The 12,466-nt window shown below is 44.8% G+C and overlaps 1 protein-coding gene across 6 annotated transcripts in view; it reads left to right on the top strand.

The window, feature by feature from the left end:
* LOC134338347 (oxysterol-binding protein 2-like) overlaps window positions 1-12,466 on the top strand; it is a 362,830-nt gene that overhangs the window by 299,293 nt on the left and 51,071 nt on the right. For all 6 annotated transcript variants that reach the window (XM_063034118.1, XM_063034119.1, XM_063034123.1 and 3 more), the window contains 2 exons: window positions 2,823-2,940; window positions 7,105-7,171. In XM_063034118.1, the coding sequence (XP_062890188.1) occupies window positions 2,823-2,940; window positions 7,105-7,171 (185 nt within the window). The remainder of the gene's footprint in view (window positions 1-2,822; window positions 2,941-7,104; window positions 7,172-12,466) is intronic.

Here is a 12,466-nt window from a genome sequence, read left to right on the forward strand (position 1 = left end):
CCCACCTCCCAACTAACACCTGACTCTGTCTCCCAGTCACAGCTAAAATGGAGGGTCATTTTCTTGTCACTTTTCCAGTTCTTACAGGTGAACGTGCCCTGGAGGAGGGTTTTGTTTCAGAGAGAGTGAGATGTGGGTTTGCCGTGGCAAGTTGTATTTGGCAAATGTGAAAGTGTTGGTTGTAAATGCAAATGACACATTAACAATGTGAAATGCACTCAACAATTTCTACATAGTATTGTTGCCAAGAAGAGTGTGATAATGACCAGTGAAATTAAAATGATCCATTGAGTGTGCTACACCTGTACAGCATTCTAGTCCATGAGCCACAACATGGCCCTATAGCAATGCCAGGAAAATAAAAAAAAAGGCAATTTGAAATTATTACAACACTATAACGAGATTGTATGTTCTCTCCATGTCCTTGTGCGTTTCTTCTGGGTGCTTCGGTTTCCTCCTTGATTTCAAAAGACAAAGTCACATGGGTGCAATTCGGCAGCATAGGCTTGTTGGGCTGGAAAGGTTTGTTCCTGTGCTGTACCTCTAAATAAACAAAGTGCTGGAAACTTTCAACAGGATAGGCAGCATCTGTGGAAAGAAACGATCAGTGTTTGAGACCAAAGGTCTTCACCCCGAAATGTTAACTCTGTTTCTTTTTTCATGGTTACTGCCCAACTGGTATCTTTTCCCCCAACAGTTTTTGTTTTTGTTTAAGCAAGTGCCACGTGTTCAATGACCAGTACTTTGCTTCTCCTGTAATCTCTGACTTTTAAAGTCTCAAGTCATAGAGCAATACAGCACATAAACAGGGCCGTTCTTCCATCTAGTCAGCGCTGGCCTGGTTTTCTGCTTAGTCTTATCTACCTGCACCTGGACCATAGCCTTCTGTACCTCTTTCATCCATACACCTATCCAAACTTCTCTTAAATGTTACAATTGAACCCATCTACTACATCCACTCTTCCACTTTCGGACCGCCCTCTGCGTGAAGTATCTCCCCTTCAGATTCTCTCTAAATATTTCATCTTTTACCCTAAATTTATGACCTCTAGTTCTAGTATCATCCAACCTGAGGGGAAAATTCCTGCATACTTTGATGCTATGTATACCCCTCATAATTTGTATACCTCTATAAGATTTCCCCTCATTCTCCTGCACTCTAAGTCCTAACCTATTCTACCTCTAACTCGGCACCCCATTTCCCAGCAACGTCCTTGTACATTCTCTCTGCATTCTTTCAAGCTTGTTGACATCTTTCTGTAGTTAACTGACCTGAACTGCACACATTACTCTAAATCCTTATGCTCTGAATTCGAACTCACCGTCTTGTACAATTTCAACGTAACATCCCAACTCCTGCAATCAATAACCTGATTTATAAACGCAAATGTACCAGATGCTCTCTTTGTAACCTCTAATGTGACTTTCAAGGAATTATGGATCTGTAGTCCCAGGTCCCTTTGTTTTGCCACACACTTCAAATTTCATCCTAATACATCACCCTTCATATTTGTTCTGTTCTTTAACCTTGTGAAGTGATAGGATACATGTTCCATCCTCACTTGTGAATAAATATGCAATGCCGATGGTCTGGATCTGATGCCACTCTGACAGGTGTGCAAGCTCAGGGGAAAACTGTTATTGCTCGCAGCTTGGCATTAAGCTGTCATTTCCACTTAGAAAGTCTGTGAAAGTTAAGACGCAGGGGATGTTGAGGTACCAAGCAGCAACACTCAAGGTTGGGGTTTACTGTCTGATGTAAAGGGAATCTGTGAGGCCCTTGCTGCTTTTTCTCCTCTTACTGGATTGCAGTGGGGACAAACTCTGGGAATCTTTTGACACTTCACTGTGGTGTGGTAGTGTAGTGGTTCGCATAAGGCTGTTATAGCACCAGCGATCTGAGTTTAATTCCTGCTGTGTCTTTAAGGAGTTCGTATGTTCTCCCCATGACCACCTGTGTTAGCTCCCACATTCCAACATGTTTTAGTCATTAAATGGTCACTTGGATGTAACTGGGTGGCACAATCTTGTTGGTCAGGAAGGGCTTGTGATCCTGCTGTGTCTGTAAATAAATAAATAGTGTGTACATAAATAAATAGCACGTACATAAATAAATAGCGTGTACATAAATAAAAGCACCGACAGTGAAGCCCAGGAGAATTAGTTGAGTCACAAAGCCCAGTTCTTAAGAGGTTCTGCTGGAGACCAGGAGAATCCAAGGGGGATTTCAGTTCCTTGTATTAGAATGTTACGAGGGAAGCAAAACATACTCAGTGGCTGGGTGTGTGGAGCGGCCTTTATTTTAATTCCAACCTGGCCCTTTTCATGACCGTGCAGGGATGGATGAAGAAGATTGTAGGGTATTTTAACTGTTTCATTCCTAACATCTGCCAGACCCGTCATCGGGACTGGAAAAAAAGATGAGCAGTCAGAGTATGAAAGTGGGGGGAAGAGAGGAATATGTACAAGGTGGTAGGTGATAGGTGAAACCATTGGGGGGGGGTGGGGGTGAAGTAAAGAGCTGGGAAACTGATAGGTGAAAGAGATAAAGGGCTGGACTTCAATGCAAATAGTCCCAAGTTTCAGTTCAGCTGGTTCCCTGCATGATTTCCACCTGCGCTGGGCTGAACTTCGGGCTAGCAAGTCAGCCTCGTAAAATAAAACAGTCCAATGCTATGGAAACAATGCCACCTGACGTGCCACAAGGCACAAAAAGGAACAATCCCTAACAACTACAACCATCACTTTAATCAGCAGGGAAACTGTAGTGCCTGCATCCTACATAACAAGGAATACCTTTTAACGTAAGTGCTTAAATGCAGCGAGAACGCGACCCGTGAAAGGGGAGACAAGTGATGAAGATGAGGAGACCGAATACTTTGACGCCATGGAGAGTGCACCAGAATTCATCACAGTAACAACCGATCCTACAGAACACAGGTCAGTGATCAGACTACCGCTGCGCTGTGACGCTACTTGTGCAGAGGGTTCATTGCGATCCAGACTGATGAAGTGAAAGTGCCTCCTCTGCAAGAAGTGTTTTATTTTTTTGTTTGTAACCCTGTTCGAAGGACATGCCACATTGACCTCTGTGTCTGCAGAGCTCAGTAAAACAGTTCAAGGATACATACAATCAGCTTAAGTAGGGAAATTCAGCAATCCAATGGCCAGACCTCTTCTCCTTGACCCTACAGGAGCCTTGCCCCTTTGGAAAGAGATCATAATCCATCCATTATCTCTACAGGATAGAGAATTGCTTATAAAGAACAAGGTTTCCCTTTCTCTAACATCATGATGCCCTCACCTACATCTTCTCCCTTTCCTGGACTTCTGCCTTTACCCCATATTTCCATTGCCATAACAGGGATCAAATTCTCCTTGTCCCTACCTACAAGCTGCTTGAGCCTCCACATCTAGCACATCATTCTTCGCAACTTTCGCCATCTTCAAAGGGATCCTACCACTAAACACATCCTTCCCTCTTCCTCTACTCTCCACTTTCCACAGGGATGTCTCTCCTTGACTCCCTTGTCCACGTGTCCACTTGTCTCCTGCAAGCAGGACAAGTGCTACATCTGCCCCTTCACCTCCTCCCTCATCACCATTCAGTGCTCCAATCAGTCCTTCCGGGTGAGGTGACACTTCACCTGCAAGTCTTTCGGGGTCATCTACTGTATCTGGTGCACCGGGTGCACCTATCACCTCCCAGCTTCCTACTTCCTCTCCTCTGCTTTTTATTCTACCCCCTTCCTTTCCAGTCCTCATGAAGTTCTTGGCTTGAAACATTAACTGTTTATTCCCCTCCCTAGATGCTGCTTGACCTGCTGCCAACATTAGGAGTGGCACAGTAGGTAGCAGTTAGCACAACAATCTTACAGCAGTGCGAGTAAGGTTCAATTCCCACTGTACATTTTCTCCGTGATCACTGGGTGCTCCAATTTCATCCCACATTATGAAGGTGCGTGGGTTAGTAGGTTAATTGGTCATGTGGGAGTAATTAGGTGGCACAGGCTTGTTGGGCCAGAAGGGCCTGTTACCATCCTGTATCTCTAAATGAAATAAAAGATCTGTATGTGTTAATCCTACAATTAATTCCCTCAGATGGATGGTCTATGGCAAAGGCATGGTAAAGCCAAAGATTTCCAGCATCTACAGAATCTCTTGTGTTTACAATTGTTTATTTGAGTCCTGTCTCTGTTATTGTGATATAATAATAATTGTTGATAGAATAGTTTATCACAGAAATGAACCTTGCCTCAGTGATGGAACTTGGGGGCTACAGGTTCAATCCAACTGCTGAGATTTGACATCCCAGTCTTGGCAGAAAAATGCTGCACTGCTGGAAATGCTGTCTTTTTGAACGCTGGGGCGAGAGGGGAACCTTTGGAAAGTGCTGTGCATGCCTTTAATGTGATGGCTTTGTTGGATAAAGGGATGGAGCATGCACACTTAACCCCATTACCCCAGATTGTACGTTACACTGTGGGCCAAACTTCACCCTTCCCAACTTCCTTGTTCACATCCCTAATCAAATAGCCTTTAAGCCCCTTTTACTACCTCAGTAAGTGATACCAACTTGGAACAAGCAGAAGAAACCCTTCTAGGTCCTAAACAGTGCTGTTTATTTATATGTAGCCTTTTAATAAAGTAAAACTTTCCAAGGTGCTTCATGGAGCATTATCAGAACAAATCTGACCCTAGGTCACACAAGGACAGAGAGATAACAAAGGCATGGATGTTGTCTTTGGTGGCCTCTGGACTGAGAAACAGAGGCATGTGAGAATGTAGAGCTCAAAGTCCTTATGAAGGGTTTTGGCCTAAATGTCAACTGTTTGGCCTACACCATAGTGTTAGCTAACCATCTTGTCTTCCTCCCTTCCCCCACTTTCTTACTCTGACTTCTCATCGTTTTTTCCAGTCCTGAAGAAGGGTCCCAGCCCAAAACATCCAATGTTCACTCTTTTCCATAGATGCCGCCTAAGAGATCTGCAACATTTAGTATGTGTTACTTTGTAAATAGTCTGTTTTATATTCATACCAACAATGGCCTTAATATTTTGCTATGATTTGTCATCTTTTGGAAATATAGTTTCTATAGCCCCTTATAAAATGATAAGGAAATTTGTGTGATATATTTTGGCATTCCAACGTTCCCTAATGCAATCATTTGCAAACATTGTCTAAACTGTGAGATATTGACCAGCTAATCTATTTCAAACACTAGAAAATCTGCAGATGCTGGAAATCTAAACAACACACGCAAAATGCTGGAGGAACTTAACAGGTTAGGCAGCATCTATGGAAAAGAGTGAACATTCGATGTTTTGGGCTGGGACCCTTCATCAGGACTGGGAAAAACGATGAGAAGGCAGAGTAAGAAAGTGGGGGAAGGGAGGAAGATGAGATGGTAGGTGATAGGTGAAACTGTGAGAAGGGTAGGGGTGAAGTAAGGAGCTGGAAAGCTGATAGGTGAAAGAGATAAAGGGCTGGAAAAGGGGGAATCTGATAGGAGAGGGTAGAAGACCATGGAAGAAAGGGAAGGGGGAGAAGCATCAGTGGGAGGTGATAGGCAGGTAGGGAGATAATTACTGGAATTTCAAGAAATTGAAGTTGGAGGCTGCCCAGATGGAATATAAGGTGTTGCTGCTCCAGCCTGAGTGAGGTCTCATTGTGACAGTAGAGGAAGCCATGGACTGACATGTTGGAATGGGAATGTGAAGTAAAATTGAAATGGGTAGACACCAGGAGATCCCGCTTTTTTTGGCAGATGGAGCGTAGGTGCTCGGCGAAGCGGTCTCCCAGTCTATGTCAGGTCTCACCGATATACTGAAGCACCGGATACAGTAAACGACTCCAACAGGCTCAGTTGGAAGGATTTTTTGGGGCCCTGAATGGTGGTGAGGGAGGAGGTGTAGGGGCAGGTGTGGCACTTGATCTGCTTGCAAGGATAAGTACGAAGAGGGAGATACAAATGGAGAATGAAGTCACTTGAAGGAAAGATGTGTTTGGTGGTGGGATCCCATTGGAGATGGCAGAAGTTACGGAGGATTATGTGCAGAGGCTAGTGGAATGATAGGCGAGGACAAGAGGAACTTTATCTCTGGTGGGGTGGCAGGAGGGTGGGGTGAAGGCAGATATGCGTGAAATGGAAGAGATATGGGTGAGGGCAGTGTTGGGGGTGGAGGAAGGAAAGCCCCTTTCTTTGAGGGAGGAGGACATCTGGTTAGTTCTGGAATGAAAAGTCTTATCCTGAGATCAGGAATAGAGGAACTGAGAGAAGGGGATGGCATTTTTACAAGTGACAGGATGGGAAGAGGTATAGTCCAGGTAGCTGGGAGAATGAATGGGTTTATAAAAGGTATCAGTAGATAAACTGTCTCCAGAGATAGATAATATTTCTGTAATCTATTTTCATGGACAAGTAGAAATGCACAGCGTATTAAGCAGCATCTGTGGGAAGAGATGACTGTGAATTAATTTTGCAGTGTTTTTATATATGGCTCTTTGTCTAATTATGTGGGAACCTTTCCATCCACCTCCGACCACAGGTATGGTCTCAGTTTAACATCTCATCCAAAAGGCAGCAGAGCATTCCCCTTAACATCTCATGAATGAATGGCAGCCAGAACTTGAGGCTCAAATCCCACGGAGCTGCCGTCAAACTCGGTGGGTCATTACGACAAGAGATTCTGCAGTTGCTGGAAATCCAGAACACACACAGACACACAGACACACACACACACACACACACACACACACACACACACACACACACACACACATACACACAGTGCTGGAAGGACTTAGCAGGTCAGGAATCACCTATAGAGAGCAGTAAGCAGTCAGTGATTCAGGCCGAGAGCCGTCATCAGTACAGTGGCTCATCTTGCAGGGAAGGCAGTCAGCCACCCCGAACCAATCCCTCCTACACTATCCCTTGTTTGCAGTTAACTGAAAGCCCTCTGAACAACTAGAAATGGTGTGCCAACATCATTCTGCTGGTCCTCCATTGCTTGCTTCCCAGGTCACTTTTGTTGAATTAGAGGGTGCATTGACATACTGGCATGTCAGGATTGAGATCTCTCAACTTGTGTTTGTGTGCAGGCGAACAGGAAGTAATGTCAGTGCGACCAGCAGCGATCAGACTGAAACTTGGAACCCGGAGGACCAGGTGAGTGACAGAAGGATACTTCACCGGTTGGGTTCATTTCACTTCCTGTCTAACACAGTAGACCGATAAGAGGAGGTGATCCACACTTGGTTGTGAAGCATCAGACAACTTGAGACTTGTCTGTAGTCAGAATACTCAAGTCAAGTCAAGTCAAGTCAAGTCGCTTTTATTGTCATTTCGACCTTAAACTGCTGGTACGGTACACAGTAAAAACGAAACAACGTTCCTCCAGGACCATGGTGCTACATGAAACAACACAAAACTACACTAGACTACAGACCTACACAGGACTACATAAAGTGCACAAAACAGTGCAGGGCAGTACAATAAATAATAAACAAGACAATAGGCACAGTAGAGGACAAATTACAATATAATAATAAATGATGTAGGTGTCAGTCTGGACTGTGTATATTGAGGAGTCTGATGACTTGGGGGAAGAAGCTGTTGTCCAGTCTGGTCGTGAGAGTCCGAATGCTTCGGTGCCTTTTGCCAGATGGCAGGAGGGAGAAGAGTTTGTGTGAGGGGTGCGTGGGGTCCTTCACAATGCTGTTGGCTTTATGGGTGCAGCATGTAGTGTAAATGTCTGTAATGGCGGGAAGAGAGACCTCGATGATCTTCTCAGTTGACCTCACTATCTGCTGCAGGGTCTTGCGATCTGAGATGGTGCAGTTTCTGAACCAGGCAGTGATGCAGCTGCTCAGGATGCTCTCAATACAACCTCTGTAGAATGTGGTGAGGATGGAGGGTTGGAGATGGACTTTTCTCAGCCTTCGCAGAAAGTAGAAAGTAGAGACGCTGCTGGGCTTTCTTGGCTATGGAGCTGGTGTTGAGGGACCAGGTGAGATTCTCCGCCAGGTGAACACCAAGAAATTTGCTGCTCTTAACAATCTCAACGGAGTTGAGATCCAGTGTTCAGTGCTGCGAAAAGCATGGTGGTTAAAGACTAGCCACAAAGCTCCTTAACCAGTTGATTTTGGAAACATTCTGTGTTCTCCCCATTAGATGAGATGTGTGGTGAATCTGGTTAGAGAACGGCAAGGCACTGAGGTGGAAGTCTAAGTGTCCGTCTTTGCAATTTTGAGTTTCAGGTAGATGATCCCATCCTAAGTGGATGGGGTTTTCCACAGCACAAAAAATGTTGCCAGTTTTCAGCACATTGTCCAATCATTGCTCAATGCTGTAACCTCCTGTGCTGCTTCCTCATTTGACAGCCACATAATAGCATGGCCATGATTGGAGTGCACAAGCAGTCACTGACAGCATTTAAAAAGTGTCCAGGCAAGCACTTTTTCCTTTGTTCATTTTTCTTCGCTGTACAACTTCCTCCATTTAGCAAATGGATTACAATGGTTGAAACCACCTACTTAACTCTGCTGATCTCCAGCTTGACAAATGCAATTCACCACACACTTTATCTGCTGGTGAAGAAACAGAACAATTCCAAAATCCCCAGGTTAAGCAGCTCGCTGGTTAGGTAATCCCAGTTTGCAACACACCTCACATGCTCATCTCCTAGATAAGCAAAATTAAAGTATCAACTTCATTTGGTATATACATTTACATGAATTAGGAATTTGCTGCAGGGTGTCAATGCAACATGCAACAAAAAACAACAAAACTCAGCAATTATGAAGAATAAAGAATTATGTAAATATAAAATTAGAAGTAAATAAATGTGGATGATTACATAAATAGCAGCATGTATTTACAATGGAAATAGTATTATACTTTATTGTCGCCACACAATTGGTACTAGAACGTACAATCATCACAACGATATTTGATTCTGCGCTTCACACTCCCTGGATTACAAACATTAAATATTAAAGATATTAAAAATAGTTAAATTAGTAAATATTAAAAATTTAAATTATAAATCATAAATAGAAAACAGAAAAATAGGAAGTAAGGTAGTGCAAAAAAAACGAGAGACAGGTCCGGATATTTGGAGGGTACGGCCCAGATTCGGGTCAGGATCCGTTCAGCAGTTTTATCACAGTTGGAAAGAAGCTGTTCCCAGATCTGGCCATACGAGTCTTCAAGGTCCTGAACCTTCTCCTGGAGGGAAGAGGGACGAAAAGTCTGTTGGCTGGGTGGGTCGTGTCCTTGATTATCCTGGCAGCATTGCTCCGACAGCGTGCGGGTAAAGTGAGTCCAAGGACGGAAGATTGGTCTGTGTGATGTGCTGTGCCGTGTTCATGATCTTCTGCAGCTTCTTTTGGTCTTGGACAGGACAACTTCCATACCAGGTTGTGATGCACCCTAGAAGAATGCTTTATACGGTGCATCTACAAAAATTAGTGAGGGTTTTAGGGGACAGGCCAAATTTCTTTAGTTTTCTCAGGAAGTAAAGGCGCTGGTGGGCCTTCTTGGCGGTGAACTCTGCTTGGTTGGACCAAGTCAGCCCTTTTGTGATATTGACCCCGAGGAACTTAAAGCTTTTGACCTGTTCCACTTGTGCATCACCGATGTAAATTGGGTCGTGTGGTCCGCTACTCCTTCTGAAGTCAACAACCAATTCCTTCGTCTTGCTGACGTTGAGGGATAGGTTATTGTCTTCGCACCATGCCACCAGGTTCTTAATTTCCTCTCTGTACTCAAACTCATCATTACCCGAGATACGGCCTACAATTGTTAATATAAAAAGTAGTTTAAAGTGTTCACTGTTTTGTACAGTGACTGAGGTAATAGAGAGAGGTGGTGGGAATCTAACTAGAATGGGTGATCAGATTAACTGCCTGGGAGAAGAAATTTCCAAAATGGCGTGGCAGTTTTGTTTTTGTATTAATAAAATTCAAGGTGATAGTGCTGCTGAGTCCAACTCCCTCATTTATAAAGTCAGGAATTCATTGTCTTTGCGGCAGTAGTACGCTGCAATACCTCAGAGAAATCTGTGAATTATATTGTGTGTGTATATAAATGGGTTCAATGTCCATTCAGAACGTGGATGACAGAGGGGAAGAAGCTGTTCCTGAATAGTTGAGCATGTGCCTTCAGACTCCTGCACCTCCTTCCTGACGGTAGCAATGAGAACAGGGCATGTCCTGGCGATGGGGATCCCTTATGACGGATGCCGCCTTTTTGAGACGTCACTCCTTGAAGAGGTCCTGGATACTAGGGAGGGTAGTGCCCATGATGGAGCTCACAACTTTCTGCAGCACCTACCCCAACTCCCCAATACCAGACAGAGATGCACCCACTCAGTATGCTGTCCATGGTACATCGTAGAAATTTGCAAGTGTCTTTGGTGATGTACCAAATCTCCTCAAACTCCTAATGAAATGTAGCCGCTGTCCTGCCTTCTTTGAAGCTGCATCGATATGTTGGGCCCAGGATAGATCCCCAGAGATGTCGACGCCCAGGAACATGAAGTTCCTCACTCTTTCCACTTCTGATCCCTCTGCTGTGTGTTCTCTCATCTTACCCCTTCTGAAGTCCACAATCAGTTCTTTAGGCTTATTGACATCGAGTGCAAGGTTGTTCCTGCGACACCGCTCAACTAGCTGATATATCTGACTCCTGTATGTTCTCTCGTCACCATCTGAAATTCTACCAACAAGAGCTCCGTCAACAGCAAACTTACAGATGGCGTTTGTGCTATGCCTAGCCATGCATTTGTGGGTGTAGGTAGAGTAGAGCAGTGGGCTACGCACACATCCTTGTCTGTGACTCTGTAAGGTGGTGTTGTTTCTGATCCGCACAGATTGTGGTTCCAGTTGGAAAGTCAGAGATCCAGTTGCAGAGCAAGGTACTGAGGCCCAGGTTTTGGAGCTTTTCAATCAGAGCTGAAGGACTGATTGTGTTAAACGCTGAGCTGTAGTCAATAAACAGCATCCTGACATGGGCACTTGTATTGTCCAGGTGATCCAAGGCCGCATGAAGAGCCATTGTGATCCCATCCGCCTTAGACCTGTTGTGGCGATAGGCAAATTGCAGCGGCCCATGTCCTTGCTGAGACAGGAGTTAATTCTAGCAATAACCCACCTCCCAAAGCATTTCATCAAAGTAGGTGTGAGTGATACTGGATGATAGTCATTAAGGCAGCTCACCCTGCTCTTCTTGGGTACTGGTATAATTGCTGCCTTTTTGATGCAGGTGGGAACGTCCGACTGTAGTAATGAGAGATTGAAAGTATCTTTGAGCTCACCCCTCAGCTGGTTGGCACAGGTTTTCAAAGCCCCACCGGGTACTCCGTCGAGACCTGACACTTTGCAAGAGTTCACCCTCTTGAAAGACAGTCTGAGGTCGGCCTCCAAGACAGAGATCACAGGGTCACCGGCTGCTGCTGAAATCCTCATAGCTGTTTTATTCTCCCTTTCAAAGCAGCATAAAAGGCGTTGAGCTCGTCTGGGAGTGGAGCATCAGTGTTATTCATGACGTTAGGTTTGGCTTTGTGGGAAGTAAGGACCTGCAACCCCTTCTGTGCATCCGCTTCTGCCTCCAGCCTCATCTGAAGTTCTCTCTTTGCTCTTGAGATAACTCTTCACATTATACCTGGTTTTCTTGTATGGTTCTGGGTGTTCCAGACTTAAATACCACAGATCTAGTGGTCAGCAGACCACGAGCCTCCTGGTTCATCCACGGCTTTTGATTTGGGGATGTACAGTATGTTCTCATAGGCACACACTCATCCACACAGGTTTTAATGAAGTCAGTGACAGCTGTGGCGTACTCATTCAGACTCAACGATGAATCCCTGAATGCAGTCTAATCCACCAACCCAAGGCAGTTCTGTAAGCTCTGCTACGCCTCCCTTGTCCAAACTTTCTTGGTCCTCACTGCTGGTGCTGCAGTTTTCAGTCTCTGCCTATACTCAGGGAGCAGACCTCCCAAAGGGTGGGTGTGGAATGGCATGCTAAGCGCTCTTGATGTGAGTGTAACAGTAGCCCAGTGTGTTGGTTCCTCTGATACTACAAGTGATTTGTTGGTAATAATTATTTAGAGACTTTTTCAAGCTGGCCTGTCTGGTTTCAATCCCCCAAAGTGATGGGAAGGCATCAGGATGTGCTGTTTCGTGCCTGTTGGTTACATCGCCCAGTTTATCCGGCGCCTGTTTGACACTGGACTGAGGTGGGATGTACACCATTACCAAGATGAAGGCTGAAAGCTCCCACAGAAGGTAAAATGATCGCGAGATGTTCCAGGTTGGTGCACAGCACTGCAATGTTTGTACACCACAAGGAGTTGATCATAAAGCACATGCCACCTCCTCTGCCTCTGAAAGACTCTGCAGTCCTATCTTGGCAGTGAATTGTGAAGCCATCAATCTGTATCGCAGCGTCCAGAATGGCG

This window comes from Mobula hypostoma, chromosome 27 (assembly GCF_963921235.1).
Source record: "Mobula hypostoma chromosome 27, sMobHyp1.1, whole genome shotgun sequence".
In the NCBI taxonomy this organism is placed as follows: Eukaryota; Metazoa; Chordata; class Chondrichthyes; order Myliobatiformes; family Myliobatidae; genus Mobula; species Mobula hypostoma.